The following is a 13,235-nucleotide window of genomic DNA, read 5'->3' as shown; positions in this document are numbered from 1 at the left end:
ATCAGAGAGGCTGAATGGGCTTAGAGTCTAAATGACTCACATTGGAAAAAAAATAGGAAAATCTCTGATTTTATTGTTTTCAGCAGGGATGTATTTTTCCAATAGATTCTGTCCTAATGCTTACTATTTAAAACTGAAGACTATACCAACATTTGAAAATGGTGGTGGTGATCTGAAAGCAACACTGGAGGGAAAAAACTCACAGTATTTGTAACACTGCTCTGTTCATTCCTGGAATTAAAGACACATTTTGTGTCCCTGATGGCTACATTGTTATTACAGATAAAGGTAAAACAGCAACACAAACATGCACTTGTCAATCAGCGAAATCAAATGTAAATGCATCAGTTTGCATTGCTGTTAAGCACCTGCTTACAACGAACAGCTGATCATTAGGGAAACGCCTCTTTTAGTGGCTTCATCCCTACCTCTAGAGGCCACTGTCCCACAGCTTATCAGGTGAGAGACCAGCAGTCAAAAATTTCTCTTCCTAGCTCTGACCAGTACCAGCCCAACTGCAGGAATGCTCAGCCAGTAGACGACAGTGGTGAGGTCACTAGAGGAAGCAGTCATGGAAGCACTGGGATTAAGATGTTGAAGATCAAGGGGGATTTTTTGCAGCCCTCTTGTGATTCCATAGAATATCACAACTCAGAGGTAAGAAACCCTGCTTAAAACCATGCTGCACCTTACAAACAACTAAACATCAAGCACATTCAATAGTGTGTTAATAAGCATGTGGTCAATAGAGGAACTGCAGAAGTGGCTGGGGCAGGGGAGAGGGTACAGTGAAAAGACCACATATGTCTTACCTAACTTCAGCCTGGCATTGAGCATGTGAACTGTAGCTGAAGTGGCTGGGAAACTAACAGCACAGAGTGTCTACTCAACAGCTCTACTATTTGTGATTGAAAGAGTCACTGTGGGCTTGTCTACACATACATACATGCTGCACAGCTGCAGCGCATCTGGTGAAGACACCCTATTCCAATGGGAGAGAGCTCTCCCATCCGCATAATAAAACCACCTCTGCAAGCGACAGTAGCTATGTCAGTGGGAGAAGCTCTCCTGCCAACATAGCACTGTCCACACGAGCGCTTATGTCCATGTAATTTATGTCACTCGGGGGCAGTTTATTCACCCCTCTGAATGACAAATTATCCCAACATAAGCTGTAGTATAGACACAGCCTGCATGTATATTCTGTATGAAACAGGAAATGAGCAAAATCAAACCAAATGTTCGCTCATGCTCTTGAATACAAGGGTGCTGAATGAATATTCAGTACAATGCTTCTTAGCAAATAAATATTTTTAAAAGATCCATTTCCCTGGCTAGTAACTGCTCTAAATAAAATAACACTTTGTTAAAAACAGAGACAAGATGTTTTAGCTATAAAACAAATAAAATCCAAAAGCCCTGCACTTTTTTTTTTTTTTTTTAGTAAGTCCAAACTTTTATCAATATATACTTATGTCAAATGCCACCCAACTATGCAGAGGTAACAACACTAATGAGGTACGCAGTCTGAACAAAGGGGTAAGATGACACAACAGGCGAAGTGCCAGATAGGTAGGAAAAGACAAAGGGGTAAGTGTTGGCTCTACAAAGATGATGAGACAAATTCCCCCTTCTGCAACTGCAGTTCATAAAGAAGAGGAACATCATGGATGGCTTGAGAGAAGCAGCATGTTTCTATGACCAGTGTATCACTAAGCACTGCTCCACATCCACTTTCTCATACATGTGTGGGGCGGCAGGCCACTCCTTTGGCCAAAAGCTCTGATTAGTAGGCATGTAGAAAGCTGTAACTATGACTACAGCCTGCAGGTTTCAATAATGACAGTGTGGCTGCTCTGAGTTCTGACTCTGCGATCCCTTCTCCTTCCGGCTAGCCACTTTCAGCACAATTCAGGTTTATTATGCAAGACAAGAATTTGGCTCAAAGGGAGGAAACCCCATGACTGCTGAACCTGTGGTCTGGCTAGGCCAGCTGTAACAAGAGAATCCATGACCTGATGTCTAAGAGAAAGGAAGAGGGGAAAGAAAAACCCCTCACTATATTTCCCTCACCCCAACAAATCTGCACTACTACCAAACATAAGATGGACTGAAGCAAGTCTTGGTGCCAGAAATGGAGGGTTTATTTGAATACCATGGTGGCAGTCCAGCTGGAGGGTCTTTGGCAGAAAGAAGAGTTGAAAAGTAGAAGAACAGGGAGTAGAATGGCTTCTGCAGAGAGCAGGGGTGGGGCATGACGACATCAGATCCTGTAGCAACACCAGCTGGTCTGGGTACTGCAGTTTATAAGCTCTGCCCTCGCTGCAAATTCCTAATAGGGGATGCAGGGTCTATCCTAAGCAGGGCTGGTGCAAGGATATTTTGTGCCCTAGGTGAAACTTCCATCTTGCGCCCACCCCCTCCCCCCAAAATCACATACATTATACACAATACACGGTCACAGAGTAACATGTTATAATTTAGAATTTGTTTCCATGCTTTAAGTTTATCAAATTTAGAAACAAGTTCCTCCAAGTCAATGCTGTGAGCAATGTCATGTTCTAGTCACAAGGTAGATAGCCCAACAAGTCTTTGTTGCAACATTGATGTTCGCGTATATGTTTTTATCAACTTGAGCTTCGAGAAGCTTCGCTCACCACTGGCCACAGAAACCGGGAGAGTCAAGAGGATGCGAAGAGCAATAACTGTGTTAGGGACACTATCTGTCAGCTTATTTTCCCATATGAAGTTCAATAATCTTCGTGATGAACTCCTTGATGTGCTTGCAATAAGCTTGCAATTCACTTTCACAAGCAAAGGCATCATATATTTGATCACGACGTTGCAAGCTTTTCTCCAATTCAGCAATGTTCAATATTTGCTTTGGTGTATTTTGCAAACTGTAACATTATAGAGCAATCTGAACTATTTGCCATCAATGTGATCTTTCTTCACCGAATGTATGCTGTGTCAGTGACTCGCAAAGTAAAAGTTCACGTCTGATTTTCTTTCGGATTCATAAAAGGTTGTCATCTGCTTCATATTGATACTGCTCTTCTTTCTATCGATAGGATCTGGTTCAAAAGTGCGTACATCCAACTCCTCGCAAGTTCTCTGATCTACAATTTTAGCTCGTCATCTCGGCCCAAGAAACTTCTTGGTTTCTCCGAATTGATTAACGGCATCATTCAATTCTTTGCCTGATTGTTGCTAGTTATGTTGATCTCAAATTTTTAACAAGAACTTAATGTTTTTGCATTCAACTCTGAGTATTGCAGATATCTGTCAGAGTATGTCTACAGATGTCTAACCAGAGCATATTCACAATGAAAGCAGGATGGAAAAGCCCCCCCCCCAGAAGACAAAGACATGATGCTGGATATACAACACCTGTGCCACGCCTATTATATGCCAGTTTGCTCAGACAGAACATCAGAGGATACTATGCATTCAGTGTCTTACACTGGCCAAGCAACAGCATAACTAACCTACCAGTCCAATTAACTTTTGACTGCTTCTTGGCATATGTGAGGGTCGCGTGCCAGACTGAGCCGGTGATGGGTGCCTACTACAAATCTACAACTGAGTAAGGTGCTGGGCCTAGAGTCTTGCTGAGATGCTGTCCTGCACCAAAGTGAGACGCCTCCTGAGGACAGAACTCAACAAATCTCGCTCCTTCTGCATGATTCCCCAAGCACTTTCAGGCAGCTGCTATATGGTCACTCACAGTTAGCCTCTGTTGCAGTAAACAGCGCAGGCTAGAGTCAGCGGCCCCAGAGACTAGGGCCTTGGGCAAAGCAAAATCGGGCCCTTCCATAACATTGCACTATATAGTAACAGTTATTAGGAAATGTAAAATACTAGTACTAATACATTCAAAATTATTTGTAAATAACTAATACATATTAAAACATTAAGCTGTAATGGTATGTATACTTTGCATTACATAGTGGGCAGTTGCTGGTAATTGTGAGGTGGGTACAACTGGTGGGGAGCTGGCTCTGGTTCAGGGTCCCACTCACAGGGTGGTCGGGATATGGGAGTAGGGCAGGGGGTGTCCAGCTCGGGGCTGTCGAGCTGGGGGTCAGGCTGTGGGGGGGATCGGTCGAGGGTTCCAGCTCAGAAGACTGGGCTCAGAGCTGGGTAGGGCTGTGGGGGGATGGGTCGGGGTGCTGGGCGCTCTCAGCTCTGAGCAGTGCTGTTCTCCAGCCGTCAGGCCAAGGGAGCAGAAGCAGAGTAGGCAGGACCAGCCAAGGACCAAGGGGGCAGGAGAGGCACCTGAGGCGACTGTGGGAGGCATTGCTTACCTTGCCCAGCATAGAGCTTGGGGTCTCTTTCTTCCTCCGCTCCACCAGACCCGCTGAGACCCGGGGTGCCCTCGCCGGTGGCGTGGCGCCTGACCCCGGGGGGCTGGCCCGCGGGCCACGGCAGCGGCACCCTGGGCTGCCACGGCTGCGCCTTGACCCCGGGGGGCGCCCTGGGCTGCCGGCTGCAGGCAGCTGCTGCCGCTGGCAGCTCAGACTACCTATCCAGCAGCGGCCGCTGCAACCATTTAAAAATTTTTGGGAGGGCGCCACTTTTTGGCGCCCCAGGCAACCGCCTAGTTCGCCTAAATGGTTGCACCGGCCCTGATCCTAAGGACCAAAGGGTCACTAGCACAGAGAAGGCAATGAAGCTGGCATTCCTGCCATTCACTCAAGTCTGCACAAATCTAGCACCGCCCCAGTTCCTCAGCAGATGAAGGTCTATCACTGAGCATCTGACACCTCAAAAGGCATGAGGACATAAAACCGAATCACTCGGACATCAATGGGCTCATGGGAGATTTCCCATCATTTATCTGCGCCTACCTTGGCTTGGACGGCATAGGAGGCCAGCAGCACAGATGCCTCAGGAGGACAGTAGATCTTCTCATCTAAAATCTGTTTCTTTACCTGAGCAAAGCAGCAAAGGAGATATAACATTGCTTTAGTGGAGCTATGCAAGGCGCAAACATCACAGCAGATGGCTGCAGTTTGTTTTAACTAGGGCTGCCAACCAGCCAGTTAAAGATTTTCCTCAGACAGGGCACAAGTCTGACGCTCTATGGGGAACAGGCCCAGATTTCCACAAGCCACTGTTTTCAGATGGATTCGTGCAGTGGTGGATTAGCCACTGGACCGACAGGACCTGGGGGCCCCTTTAACCTCTGACCAGGTCCCCAGCACAAGCCGTGGGATGGGGGGAGCGTCCCCAGCACGCCCTCCTACCCTGTGCCCAGCAGAAGCCACGGGATGGGGGAAGCCCCCCCAAGCAGCCCGTTCCCAGCCTCTGTTCCCAGCAGAAGCTATGGGATTGGGATCTCCTGACCCCAGCAACCCGCCGACCTCACCCCCAGCAGAAGGCCATCGGAGGGGGAAGCCCCCCCAGAAACACCCGACCCTGTCCCTCGCAGAGGAAGCCCCCAGTGCCCTGACCCTGTCCCAGAAGAAGCTGCAGGCACCAGGGGAAGCCGCCCACCCCCCAATCTCACTCTCTCGCAGAAGTGCCAGGTGGGCAGGGCAGGAGAAACTCCAGCACCCCTACCCTGGTCCCCTGAAGAAGCGCAGGGGTGGCTGGGGAAGCTGTGGCACAGGGACAGAGCTTCTCCTGTCTTGGGGTCACCAGGGGATGGGGGTGACCAGAAAGGAACAAATGGGCTGTGGGGCTGGCAGAATGAGAGGGGACCCCTGGATGGAACAGGGGCGAGGTCCCAGGGAAGAGGCAGAAAGGGGTGGAGAGAGGCCCCCTACTTGCTGTGGCCCAGGGAAACTTTAATCCACCTCTGGATTCGTGAGAAGAACTTTAGTTCCACATGCAAAACTACTGAGGAAAAAATAAACCCATTCCTTTGTTAAAGATAAAATTTTATGTCTAACACACACACACACACACTTCAAAACGATGACCTGTACAGCATCTGCAGCTCCTTCCCTTTGAGCGTATGAAGAATTTTTTATTGTTATATACGGGAATAATTGTGATTGCTTTAGTGCTCAGTCAAGGCTGACCTACGAACCAGACTTTTACAAGGCCTATAGCTTGCTCATGAACTAGACTCCTATAATCGTTTATGGCAGGGGTCCCCATCGCAGTGCCCGCGGGCAGCATCTAAGTGCACCCACGTACTGACTGGCAGACAAGCATCCACCAAAATGCCACCGACAAGCAGCGTCATGCAGAGGCGTTGTGCCGCCGATTTTCTGTGGTATTTCGGTGGTATTTCGGTGGCAATGCCTCTGGATGACGCTGCTTGTCAGCAGCATTTTGGCAGTGACGCCTATTGACATTGCCACTTGTCGGCGGCATTTTGGCGGATGCTTGTCCGCCACCACAGTCCTCTGTGGCTCGTCATCTGGCGCCCGCCAGACAAAAAAGATTGGGGACCACTGTTCTATGGTCATGTTAAGAAGGGAAAATACAAGCTTGCTAAACTTAAGATATAGTGACCTTTTAACACAGTGTCCTGCTTTTGTGATCGAGCAAGTTATGTCTTAAACCACAACCGACAGAAATACATAAAATATAAAAGTAATGAGTAACCAAAGAGCTGTCTGATCATGTGCTTGAAAATGTATGAAATGTACCTGACAAACATGTATTTTCATCCTTGATATGGAAAGAGGAACTAATGTGATTGTAACCAACCTTACTATAAACATTGGCAAGGGCTAAGTAATTATCAGGACCAAGACAAGACTGTGATTAGTTTGTCATTGCTGTAGTGTTGCTTCTCTGGATTCTGGTAACCATGACTGATACCTATTTCCATCATGCACTGTTTTAATGTCTCATCTTCTAATACATTAAATCACTGACTTATCCACATTTTTTTAAATTCCTTCATAAATTCAATCTGTATTGATTAACAAACAGCTACTGGGTACTGATTAATTATTGACCACTGGATTGTTGGAAACTATGATCTTCATCCAAGAGGTGCCAACCACCCTCAAATTCCACTGACCATTGTCAGGGCTGCGGGTTGCCTTGCGATAGTGTTAGTGGCATGCACAGTACTGCACACCCTCCCACGATGGCCAAATTACAGCTACCGAGAACCACTACTTTGCATTTCCGGACTTTCAGGCATTTGATTATTTTTTATTAAACACTCATTTTCCAAAGGAAAAAAAGTTCATTTTATTTCAAAGTGAGCTTTAAATGGATTGTCACACTGACACAATCAACTACAGTAACTTCACTTTGCACTTATAGTAAAAAGTCACATGTTGCACTTGCGAGATGCAGTTTTCAACTTCTTTAACTCTTAAATTACATCAAAGGCACTTTTCCTCATCCAGGATTAAATCTGTGGCAAGTCTGTCATTTTAAAATAATTTTAAAATACCTATGTGAGGTATCTGAGCAACAAAAAGGGCCCAAAAATTAACACTAATACTCTGCTCCTTAGAGTAAAGGTGCTATATAAGGGCACAGAGGACTTCATGAACATTAAGTCTCACAACAACCCATTGAGGTAGCTTTTATACCCATTTTACAGAGGGACAAAAAACAGCACAGTGAGGATTGAAGCCTACATTTGCAAGTGTTCACTGATCTGGATGGCTTCAGTTCTGGGGCTAAATAGTCAAGCATCTACTAATTTGGGGTGCTTTAACTTGGGACACTGGAAAATCCAACCTCCTTCTTCAACTTGAGGCACCCAAAAAAGAAAAGTCAGCAGACACTTGAAAGTTTAAGCCTAAATGACTTGTCCAAGAAAAAACAGCTGGGAATAGAACCCAGAAATCCTACTGTAACCACTAGACATCACTGTAATTTTCCTAGTCCGGTAAGTTTCTCACACATACACACAAGTCCCCTTATGGGCTGAAAATAAACCTGGAATGTTGCAGCTCAAAAAGGTAGTTATTTCAGAAATCATCCTTGCCTGAAAAATGGGACTTCTGATGAAAGTTACCTCAATCACCTGAAGTAGAGAGCTGCCACTGCAACAGCATCAGTGCAGATTTCCCCAAAACAAAGTTGCGTGGCATTTTCCTTCTCTACACAAATCCTTAAAGCTAAAGAACCTATTACTATAAATGTAGCCTAGTGGACAGTACAGTGGATTGGCTCTCAAGAAATCTGGGTTCTATTCCCAGCTCCGGCCTGCTGGGTGACCTTGGGCAACCCACTTTGGTTCTGTGCCTCGGTTTCCCTATCTGTAAAAAGACAGTGATAGTGACTCTGACCTCCTTTGTCAAATACTTTGAGATCTACTGGATGAAAAAGTGCTGCACAAGAGCTAGGTGTGGTTATCATAGTTTGCAAACGACAGTATGTTAGTTGGAACATTTCGTTCTCCATCCCACTCCATCTTAGCCATCAGCTTCTGATTCCATTGGGCTTCTGGGATTTTCTTCTGCTCCAGTAATTTGGGGCCTACTTTGGTGAAGGAGAGTTTTATAATGTACCCTGAATATGGCAAGGGCTGAACTTGTCCTGCTCTCCTTCAGGAGGATGTACCTGTGTTTTATACAATAAAATTGCTAGCCATGCATTATAAACAGCTAGCATATCTTGATACAAGACATTTGTACTAGCTGCAAGGTTGTGACGCCTCCTGCACTTTGCTCAGCTCCTGCAACTGCCCCTCTCTCACAGAGATACTCTCCCCCTATTAACATTGCAAGTCACCTCACTGCTCCCAGATTTATAGACTGATTTAGGCTGAATGCTCCTAGGTTTACACAAACCATCTTTTCTCTATTTTTACAACACCATGTGCTTGTTGAAGTTGCTCATTTCAAAGTGGGTTTGAACTTAAAGAAGAGAAGCCATGCTGGGATGGCCAGAGCCAGTCAACATTAAGAAACATATCTACAGCCCTACCACCCACCACATTCCCCAGCCCTTGGGAAGGACAACCACTTGCTGAGGTGCATACTTGCAGAAAGAACAAGTGCTGTGTGATCTCCTGAACCAGCTCCTCCTCCGCATTCTCAGGGTAAAATTTGGCAAGGAAGTGAAACGTGACCGGCTCCTCTGTTGGAACATCATGATCCAGAACCTGCAGGATTTGACAATCAATCAGTGACTCCAACCTCTCCAACACCATTGCCTCTTACACCCTAGACACAGGTGCTAAACTTTTACTTCCCCTCAAACTGCAGTATCCCCCTCTCCAGATTTTCCAGTCACCTGGTCAATATGATGAAATCTGGGAAGTTCAGGAAACATTGCCCCACAGGCTTGTAAGAAGTTTGCAATTTCTACATATTTATAAACCAAAACTCAAAGCAGAAATAAATCATCCTGCATGCCATGGAGTACAATTTTTCACAAGGCAGAGGATTCATTTTTCTTCTTCCCTGTTGAGCACATACAGGGTTCTACCAACACACATAAATCTTTCTTCAAAATATGCAGTTTCCTGCTACAAAGACAACTGGTGAGCCTGGACTTTGCTTCCATATTTTTTCTTAGGCAGAGAGAGATACAATCCTAACTTCTGTTCACCGAACTAAATATCTTGTGTTTTGAAACAGAGGCTCAACCGGACCCTTGTTTCAATACTGCTCAAGAAAGGCTCCTCTCCGACACCAGAAGGCATAATACCTTGGTGGTGGGAGGGGAGGGCATACAGGATTATTCCCTATTGTACATTTTCTAGTGGTTTGTCCAGTTTAGTTTTAAATCATACAAGCAAAGGAAATGCGGTTCCATTAGGAGATTATGCAACAACCGAGAGGATCACATTCTCGGGAAGTATTCTTTTCCTTAACTTTATCTCCTATATACGTTCACTATTGCCTCTCCTTCCTAGGTACTTCCATACCTCAAACACTGGCAGACTGTTAGTAAAGAAATGTCAAACTTCAACCTCACTTTTCCACTATTTGCACGGAATATTCTAGAAAGCTACCGTCTCTAAAGGGTCTGTCCTTCATGTACACATGGGGACTCTCCAAATAGGATATTAGACCCTATTTACATTACAATCATCTTGGGGGTATGGTTACAACATGGCTGTCCCTTGAAACAGCTAACATACTAGTTTTATAGCATAGAAGGGACCTTGTATGTATAGTCTAAGGCAGGGGTAGGCAACCTATGGCACGGGTGCCGAAGGCGGCACACAAGCTGATTTTCAGTGGCACTTGCATTGCTCAGGCCCTGGCCATCAGTCCGGGGGGCTCTGCATTTTAATTTAATTTTTAATGAAGCTTCTTAAACATTTTAAAAACTTTATTTACTTTACATACAACAACAGATCCGTTATATATTATAGAAAGAGACCTTCTAAAAACATTAAAATGTATTACTGGCACGCAAAACTGTAAATTAGAGTGAATGAATGAAGACTCGGCACACCGCTTCTGAAAGGTTGCCGACCCCTGGTCTAAGGCTTTGTGATGGTTCAGGGATAGACTGAAGGTCCGACCTAACACTAGCTGTGCTGGAGGACAATCATCTTGTATTTGGATCTCCTGCCTAAGTATCAGAGGGGTAGCCGTATTAGTCTGGATCTGTAAAAGCAGCAGAGAATCCTGACAAAGTGGGTATTCACCCACGAAAGCTCATGCTCCAAAACGTCTGTTAGTCTATAAGGTGCCACAGGATTCTCTGCTGCTCCTGCCTAATGTATCTATAGATCAACCAAAGCCTAGTTCTGCTTCTGGTGCACCCTCAGAATTCCCTCTGATGCATCTCTGAGTTTCATGCATGGACAGACAGGGAAAGATCTACCCCAAGTCCTATTCCAACCTTCTTGTCCATTTTGAGCCAGGCCACGGTATCCTTGATCGTGTACTGAAGTCCAAAGAACCAGGTTTCTCGGAGTCCTAAGGTCCTGCACACCAAGTCAAATAAATCCTTCCCTTTCCACTTCACCTGCAGCAAGAGAGCAAAAAGCAAATGACATTTTAAAAATTCAACTATATATAACCCCACCCCCACTTTTCCATTCAGCTACATCAAATGCACTTTCTCCTGCATGTGTGCTTGGCCTCCGCCACTACTCCCACTGTCATGCCTGGTAATAAAGATACAGCACTAGGAATGCCAATGTTATCCTTTTGCAATCACACTATACATTAAATCCTCCTACAGAATGCAGACAGCAGATCGGCAATTTTCCCAGCATTGCACGGAAGGGTGGTTTTACTCTGGAAACAGACTACAAACATGACTTTATGACAGTCCCATATTGAGCATGTCTCGGTGAAACCATATCAAATTGGTTCGGTTTAGAAGAATAAAGTCAGTTTCTCTTACTGCCAATGCACCAAACCTCACCTGGGATCTGAAAAATCTGAGTTTTTTGATGCCTTCATCACCAGTCAATATTCAGCATGCAAAATTCTGCCCTTAATTGCACATGTGCAACCTCAATATCTTCAAATCCTGTTCCCAGCTATCCCTAGACTCACTTCAAGATCTTCTATAAGGTTTCACAGATGTCGCAGAGCAGAATTTGGCCCTGCAACTGGAACTTAAAACAATTTCTAACAATGATGCACAGACAAGAGTAGACCATCTTATTCTCCCAGAGCCATTAGCTCTGCAGGACTGACAGGAATAAAAAGTAACAAAAGCCTCATTTTTATCACCGAAGTCTGCAGCTCTGCTCTAGACACACACAAGGCGCAGCTGTGGTATAACAAAGGGCTATTTTTACACAGAATACAACCATACTTTACACTGGAGACATTTGGTAATAAAAAGTAACTGCTGGAGCTGAGAAAACTGGTCCAGGATACAAGCCATGACCTTCCAACAGTTCCACAGTTGCCTCGGCCTTGTTAAAATTTGATTTTAAAAAATGAAGGTGGGGCGGGGGGGAAGGTAGAGAGGGATACAAAACAGGAGATCCTATATTCCAAAGCCACTTCGCTTTTCCATTTGCATGGATGGAAACACTGCTGGGCAGGGACATAGGGCCATTTTCCCAAAGCCCATGGGCAGAAGAATCTCAGCACCCCTCCCTGTCACTGCTGCTCAATCTTAATACCACCTGGACAGCTTCAATATTAATGCTAAAGAACAACAGAGAAAGTGCTTCACCCGTACCAGCTGCTGTCACACACTGCCACCCTGTGGGTAAAGCAGTCAAGGAATATGTAGTCCCTTTCATTACTCCACAGCTGTTTTGAGTCAAAAGGAGCAGATCAGAACTCCTTCCTCCACCCAACACATGCACAAATGTTACCAGAGCATTCCGAAGAACAGAAGAATGCAGGTGCTCAAAAAAAAACAAATCAAATGTCAGAGAGCATCTCTGTGATTCACATAAGACACAGTGAGGTTCAAAACACCAAGGGTTGATTTTCCAGTGATGCCATTAGAAGGCCCTAACTCAGGGGTCGGCAACCTTTCAGAAGTAGTGTGCCGAATCTTCATTTATTCACTCTGCTTTAAGGTTTCATGTGCCAGTAATACATTTTAACGTTTTCAGAAGGTCTCTTTCTATAAGTCTATAATATATAATTAAACTATTGTTGTATGTAAAGCAAATAAGGTTTTTAAAATGTTTAAGCAGCTTCATTTAAAATTAAATTAAAATGCAGAGCCCCCCGGACCAGTGGCCAGGACCCGGGCAGTGAGAGTGCCACTGAAAATCAGCTCATGTGCCGCCTTCAGCACACGTGCCATAGGTTGCCTACCCCTGCCCTAATTCCAGGGGCTCAAACGCAACCCCTGCAATGGGATACAACTTGGTGTACGAGGGCTCAGCCCGGGAGTGAGTTTTTTTGGGCCAGTTTTTTCCAAGGGGAGTTTAATCTGGGGTTTTAAGTAAAATACAGAGAGAATAAAAGATTTAAGATGCTATTTTGCACTTCTAAAATTCAGAACACAGATTTGGGTTGCCAACATTTTTAGCAAGAGGTTATTTCCTAACTAGGACTAAATTGCTTTGCATAAAACAGCATCAGCAATTTTTTAAAAGGCCATTTTTATGGCTATTGTTTTAAAGGACCAATTAATGTTTACGTGCAGACATTTATCCACCACAGATGGAAAAGAAAGCTCTCTCAAATTCAGGTTACTGCACATTGCCATTGGGAGGCTTTCATCCACAGATGCAATTTGTACTCTATGGAATCAATCTTTTGAAACTCCAGCTGTGCCTTAGACTGCAAACTACACTGAGGAACTCCAGCTGGAGCTTAAACCAGCCTGCAGACTACAAATGATCTGCAGTTACATAACTTTCTGCGAAAACCTATGTTAAAATTCTCAACAACAAACACTGAGTTAACTACCACAAG

The 13,235-nt window shown here is 44.9% G+C and overlaps 1 protein-coding gene across 8 annotated transcripts in view; it reads right to left on the bottom strand.

Moving 5' to 3' along the window:
* NF2 (NF2, moesin-ezrin-radixin like (MERLIN) tumor suppressor) overlaps nt 1-13,235 on the bottom strand; it is a 104,610-nt gene that overhangs the window by 62,407 nt on the left and 28,968 nt on the right. For 7 of the 8 annotated variants that reach the window (XM_032764647.2, XM_032764646.2, XM_032764648.2 and 4 more), the window contains exons 2-4: nt 10,732-10,857; nt 8,912-9,034; nt 4,851-4,934 (exon numbers count right to left, since the gene is read on the bottom strand). In XM_032764647.2, the coding sequence (XP_032620538.1) occupies nt 4,851-4,934; nt 8,912-9,034; nt 10,732-10,857 (333 nt within the window). The remainder of the gene's footprint in view (nt 1-4,850; nt 4,935-8,911; nt 9,035-10,731; nt 10,858-13,235) is intronic. The other variant, XM_075059922.1, reaches the window with a different exon arrangement.

The sequence above is a fragment of the Chelonoidis abingdonii genome, chromosome 22, assembly GCF_003597395.2.
Source record: "Chelonoidis abingdonii isolate Lonesome George chromosome 22, CheloAbing_2.0, whole genome shotgun sequence".
Lineage (NCBI taxonomy): Eukaryota > Metazoa > Chordata > Testudines > Testudinidae > Chelonoidis > Chelonoidis abingdonii.
The sequence above is the reverse complement of the archived record's forward strand: the minus strand, read 5'-3'. Positions and strand labels throughout refer to the sequence as shown.